The 7,022-nt window shown below is 38.6% G+C and overlaps 1 protein-coding gene across 1 annotated transcript in view; it reads left to right on the plus strand.

Moving 5' to 3' along the window:
* LOC149172101 (kinesin-like protein KIN-14L) overlaps positions 1 to 6,749 on the plus strand; it is a 49,274-nt gene extending 42,525 nt beyond the window's left edge. The window contains exons 5-6 of the mRNA XM_089426201.1: positions 1,090 to 1,166; positions 3,874 to 6,749. Coding sequence (XP_089282327.1) covers positions 1,090 to 1,166; positions 3,874 to 6,749 — 2,953 coding nt within the window. The remainder of the gene's footprint in view (positions 1 to 1,089; positions 1,167 to 3,873) is intronic.
* Positions 6,750 to 7,022: the final 273 nt, after the last annotated feature.

The following is a 7,022-nucleotide window of genomic DNA, read 5'->3' on the forward strand; positions in this document are numbered from 1 at the left end:
TCCGCTACCCTATTTGGTATTTACATCGATAAGCTCGAAGGCTATTTAGAGGAAGCAGGATGTGATGGCACGATCTTAGCTGGGATAGTCGTCATCCTTCTTCTCTATGCTGACGATATTTTTCTTTTCGCAAGGTTCCCATATGATCTTCATAAGCAACTCAGGTTTCTTAAGGATTTCTGCTCTACCAAGGGTATGACTGTTAACACTAACAAAACAAAAGTTATGACTATCAAATCCAAGAAGGACACTTACGCTAATTGTATGTATGACAATAATAACTTGGAGGAAGTGTATTCTTACAAGTACCTAGGAATTGATATTCATCACAAGCTCAACTGGAACCATAGCATTGAGAAAAGGATTAATGGGGGGTGGAAAGCTTATTTTGGTCTTGAAAATAATTGTAAAACATCAAACCTCGTAATGTGGGATAACAAGAAGTTCCTCTTTGAAACTTTAGTCACTCCTGTTATCTTATATGGCTATGAGGTTTGGGGTGCAGCATCTCCAGAGAATCATGGAGAAAAATTGAGCAAATCCAGAAGCATTTTATAACTTATAACCTGAAAATTAAAAGTAGTACACCCTATCCTATTCTCCTTATAGAAGCAGGTCTTTCCCCTATTGAGAGCCTAGCTATGATTAGGTTCCTACGTACAAGCACAAACTCAATAACATAGATGATCATAGACTTCCTAAGCTAGCTTTAAATTCCAGCTAGAACCACCTAAGGCTCAATCGGGGGTGGCATAAAGACACAAGGGCCTAGTTAAACTATTGGGAGATCAACGAGAATGATGCATTGCAAAATATTAATGACATTAAAGATATTGTTACTTCTAAGTTCAAAGAAAAAATGTGGTGTGAAAAAGATTTAGCGGCTAAAAGAAAATTAAGTTATTATAAGAAGGTCATCAACCCCACCCTAGAAGATCAAAAGTATCTCTCTATTTTAACTAGCTCAAAGAAGAAAATTAATATAGCAAAGATTAGAACGAATTCTTATAAGCTCCATAGTGAAATAGGTCGTTGGGCAGTTCCTAAAACACCATGGATGGAAAGGATCTACCATATATGTGAGCATAGGAACATCGAGGATGAAAACCACTTCCTCTTAGAGTGCCCTAAATACAACCACATTAGATCTCAGTTTCACAATCTTTGTTACAATACTGACCTTCCTAGCCTTTTACAATGTCAAAATTATAGTGAGCTCGGGAGGCTTCTATCCAAGCTTTTTGAGCATAGGAATAAAATCTTAAATCAAAATAAATAATTTGTTTCTTTAGGTTCGATAATTCGTATGCAGGTAATTTCTATACGGGGTTAAAACTTACACACCCAAGATAACTTCAATTGACATATGTAACTTTTATATATTACAAAACATATCTAACATTTAGACTCTCAACAATCTAAATAAAGTATTTATTTTTCTTAAAGTATCTTTAATAATAATGATTTATTAATAATATTAATTGACAAACCAAATATTGAAATTCAAAAGTATATATTTATACAATTTTAATAAATTATAATATATACTCATATAATCCGCGCTTGGGGTGGTAAACACATTAAAAGTGTGAGGCAAGAGGAAGCATGCAACCCACTGTCACCTGATCATTGGACGGGGGAGGACGAGTTAGCTCACTCTCCACTTTCCCACACATTATACCTCTTAATATGGTGAGTACACTCAGTGGCTCACACCTTAAGGCAAGTCTCAAGGCAAGTGATATCACAAATCCTTAGTTCATCGTTACTCCTCTGCTTTGGTTTCCTAATTCTATAGGAGTGGTGAAGTCTCTCCCCACCCTCCTCTATCATCTGTTAACATGGAGGATTGTTGTTTTAATTTTCGCTACTGGGGACTATACAAGTCCTCTTGATCTGGACATCCTTTGTATTGAATTTTAACCTATGTTGTATGAATTTTTGGTGGTTCCTTATCCGAGTGAGGTTGGAGTCATTTTGGTCCTCTATAGTTCTTTTCTTGTGCTAGACATCTATCTCAACAGGGAGAGGGGCTACCGGGATATCATAAATCCCCTACTCACAACATGGGTTTCCTCTGGGTGCACTAGGGAAATAAACTCATCCAAAATTGGCTCTTTTGGTCAAGGTATTTTTTAAGGATTCAAATATTATGCCTATTTATAATATTATAGTTTGAAAAGTCATACATATAGAATGTAGGTGAATATTCAATAAAAACATGTAATTTACTATTAAAATTGGTAAATTTTTGGCGCATATATATATATATATATATATATATATATATATATATGAATTTTTAAATCAAATGGGTGAATACTTTTTTCAAAAAATGTCCAAAAACTAGCCAATTAGCGAAATTTCGCCCCTAAAATTTTCCTTGTTCTTGGTTCGATGAGGAATCATAGTGATAGTCTCACGAAATTCATGGTGTAGATCTTTTGGAACGTGAACAACCTCCCTTTGGTTATCAAGCAGGTGCTTCCTCTCACCTTAATTTCCAAGTTTTGACTGCAATTTCTCACTCTAGATTTTATTACCTTGAATTTCCAAGCAAGACAATAGCTCCCAATCATGGTTGGCACTCCCACAAGACATATTTCTCACTGACAATATCTTTGTCATTTTGGTTTTTCTAGCATGTTCTCTTTTTTTGCATATATATGTACTCACGTAAACACTCTCTATAATAATAGCTTTTGTATCCTCAATATTTATTTTTGGACAAAAGATTAATTCTTCAATCGATAATCTAGTTTCCCATAAGTAAATCACAAAAGATAATAGTTTGATATATAACTGTTTGATGAATTAATAGTTTGTTTGACACACAGGGTGCATTGGAGTTGCAGGAGTGGTTCTAATACCAAAGCGGAAGCTGTAACTGTCTGGGTCTCCTATGGTTCAACAGCTTCCTAGGTATCCCTCACCTACAGATATATTAGACAAAGAAAATCAGAAAGTTTGTCTAATTGTTTTGGGAGACCCTCTTTCTTATTCAACATTTAGTGAAGGGCTCCCGTCCCAGAGACAAAATATTAAAAATCTGACAAAAAGAATTAGGAAAGTATTACAAAGCTTATTTTCAATAAGCTATTTCTATTTTCTCCGTAATCTCAATAAAAATACGGAATTGTGTTGATGAAAGTTGTAAATTCAATTTGGGAGCATCGATGGTCAAATCAACTCCTATCTTATTCTTTAAAGCTAAATACATTAACATTACACACTTATAAAAGATTGCATTATCGGAGCCAAGGTAGTTCCACGGGAAGTTATGATGTGTTTATGCGACTAAGGTAGTTGGGCTTCTGGTCGGCTTCGGATGTGTTTGAGGCCTCAACATTCGACTTGACCGTTGGGATTGGACTCGTTCAGTCTTCTTTACTAATACTAAAGAAATCCCCATTAAAATTCTCATATAAGCTCTCCGCTCGCACCCATTTCGAAAACAGTCCTCTTCGCGAATGAAAACAAGTTACCTAAAGCATCGAGTATTTGGAAATTTATTCTCGAGAAAGAGAGTTCAAGGCCTTGTTGAATTCGATTGATTGATCAGTTGCTCTATCTGTAGTAAATGGTACATACCCACTTGCTGAACCGCACTGATTGAGTTCGCATTCAGGGCCAAGCCTCTCCAGTTGCGGTTTTTCAGTTTTCTATTGAGATTTGTCGAATAAGAGGAAAAAATGTCTCAGGAACCAGATTCTACTCCCAGCAGGGTCCCTCCCCCATTGTTTTCCAGCACTTCTCCCTATCCTCCTCCCAGAAGTTCGTTTAGTCAGAGAAGGCACGAGGCATTTTCCGACGATATGTTCAGGAGTGCCATGGATTTACAGGTTTCTAGCGCAGAAAGTAGTGGATCGCAAGGTCGTTTGGCTTCACTGAAAGCAGAGGAAGCAGGTAATAGGAGGTTTCAAGCTACAGCATGGATAAAGAGCATGGTTGGTTCTCTAGATATACCATGCGAACCATCTGAGGAGGAGTTTCGTCTTTGCTTGAGAAATGGGATCATATTATGTAATCTTATCAACAAGGTTCAGCCAGGCGCAGTGTCTAAGGTCGTTGCAAATCATGTTTCATCACTTCCTCCTGAAGGACGGCCTTTATCTGCTTATCAATATTTTGAGAATGTTAGGAATTTTCTTGTAGCTGCTGAAGAGATGAAGTTACCTACTTTTGAAGCTACTCATTTAGAGCAGGAAAGCTTGCGGCCGGGTTCTACGACAAAGATTGTTGACTGTATATTGGCGCTGAAATCTTATTATGAATGGAAACAGTGTGGAGGAAATGGCTCCTGGAAATATGCAGGCCCTTTGAAGTCCCCCATGATTCCACGAAGCACAGGAAACTTCCTTCAACGCTCAATTCCTTGTGTGCCTGTAAGCGACACTGAAACTCTGCCGGACATATCAATTATAAACATGGATGACGGAGAAAAACGACTCAGTGACATCTTTCAATCTAAAGACACAATGGGAGCTTGGTTAAAGCGGTTTGCTGTAGAAATGACAAACGACAAGGAAAATGTTGATCAGAACCTTGTTGAAGCCATACAAACTGCTGCACCGGGTTCGATGCAAGCATTCATGAATCTTATCATTGCAATTTTTGCAGAAAATAAACAAGACAAATTTTCCCTGATTCAGAAAAGCCAGGATCAAGACAATCAGCTCCTTTTGGATTCTCCAGACCAGAAAAATGTTGACTGTTCACCTTTTCAAAGTCAGGATCCAAAACCTTTGCATATAAGTCAGGAACATCAGATGCGTTTGGAAGCACAAAGAAAAGAAGTCAAGGACATAAGAGACTTATTACTTAGAGCACGGGAAGATGTACAAGGGTTTCAGGCAGAGTGGCGAAAGCATTTTGAATTGCTTGATTACCAGGTCGCAGGAATTTCTAATGCTGCTAGTGGATATCACAGAGTTCTGGAAGAAAACAAGATCCTTTATAATAGCCTTCAAGAACTCAAAGGAAGCATAAGGGTATACTGCAGAATCCGACCCCATTTTGGAGGTCAATCTGAAGCCCACAGTGCAGTGGAATTGATTGGAGAGGATGGATCCCTCCTGGTCAATACATCCAAAATGGGGAAAGATGTACAGAGGATATTCAATTTTAATAAGGTTTTTGGGCCATCTTCTACACAAGAGGAAATTTACATGGATACACGGCCATTGATCCGATCTGTAATGGATGGTTACAATGTCTGCATTTTTGCATATGGTCAAACAGGATCTGGGAAAACCCACACCATGAGCGGTCCAACAGGTGCTTCTGAAAAGGAGATGGGAGTGAACTATAGAGCACTCAGTGACCTCTTCGAGTTGTCTCAAAAGAGGAAAGATTTAATGGTGTATGAAGTCTCCGTCCAAATGATAGAGGTATACAACGAACAAGTGAGGGATCTTCTCGGAGCACTGACCTCAAGCAAGAAATTAGATATTCGAAATAATGGTCATAAGGGATTTAATGTACCGGATGCTATACTTATGCCTGTTAAAGCTACTTCTGATGTTTTGGATTTGATGAATTTAGGCCAAAAGAATCGCACTGTTAGCTATACTGCACTAAATGACCGCAGCAGTCGTTCTCACAGTGTGTTGACTGTACATGTGCAAGGTACAGATAGTGTTTCTGGGTGTAACCTTCATAGCTGCCTTAATTTGGTAGATCTTGCTGGAAGTGAGAGGGTAGATAAATCTGAAGTAACTGGAGATCGCTTGAAGGAGGCACAATACATAAACAAGTCCCTTTCATCTCTAGGAGACGTCATTGCAGCATTGGCACAGAGGAATTCGCATGTGCCATATCGAAATAGCAAATTGACTCAATTGCTTCAGGATTCATTAGGGGGCAAGGCAAAGACTCTGATGTTTGTGCACATAAGTCCTGAACCGGATTCATATGGAGAGACAATAAGCACCCTTAAATTCGCTGAACGGGTGTCCTCTGTTGAACTTGGTGCTGCACGTTTGAATAAAGAAAGTGGAGAAGTTCGTGAGCTTAGAGAGCAGGTAGACAGTTTGAAGAAGGCTTTGGCGAGGAAAGAAGCAGAAGTAGCACAGTTACAGAATGTGAGAGAATCTCCACTTACTGACAAACACAAACTCCAAACGCCAGTGCGAAGTCGTAGATGGAGCCTTGAAGCGCCTGGAATAAGCAAAGTTGAGGTACAAGATGGTATTTATAATTTCGGGATGGGTACCCAAGATGACAAGTGGGTAGATTCAGGAGAGAGATCCAAGCTTAATGAGACGCCGATAAGCCAACAAAATGGCAACCGTCGGAGCAGTCTGGGAAATGACCGTAGAAATTTATCTGGGCTAAAAAGTGGTGGTACAAACGGTGGAACAAATACAGAAACTGATACCGTGGCTCCATTTGCATCGAAAAAGACTTCTCAAATTAAAAAGTCACTACAGTCCTTTGGAAAACTAATCAATGGTGAAAAAAGATCTACAATCCAAGTTGAATTATCACCCCCTGTCTGTAGCGGTGAGCGAAGGTTATCTAGTGGTGGACAGAGCCAACCCTTCTCAAACAGGCAGCAGCCACTTACAGTGGTCAACAATTCAGGAAGTGGTCGCCCTAGGCGAAATTCACTTGACGGAAAAGCACCCGTGGGATCGAAGATAACAGCTTCTCCAAATGGGCATGCAGGGCGGACTTGCAAGACACCACCTGAGCAGCAGGCGATGAAGGTGGGAAACCCTGATGTAATAACCTTCAAAAAGAGATGAACTCTGCACCAGGGTTGGACGGGTAAGGTTATTTTTTGAAAACGTCATTATCATTAATAGTTTATTTAGATACTGACCCCTTTCCATTTCAACTTGGAACGGACATTATAATAAACTTTAATTTCGAAAATCTGAAAATGTTTACTACAAAATTTTGGAATTCGAACAATGTGCTCTTACAACACTTAATTCTGATACAAATATTTTCATTCCTTGAGTTAGAAAATCTAAATAAAAATAGATATAATTAAAAAAACATATAAATTAATTAAA

The sequence above is a fragment of the Pinus tabuliformis genome, chromosome 4_2 (genome assembly GCF_031772625.1).
Source record: "Pinus tabuliformis cultivar Carrire ecotype Pingquan chromosome 4_2, CPIR1, whole genome shotgun sequence".
Lineage (NCBI taxonomy): Eukaryota > Viridiplantae > Streptophyta > Pinopsida > Pinales > Pinaceae > Pinus > Pinus tabuliformis.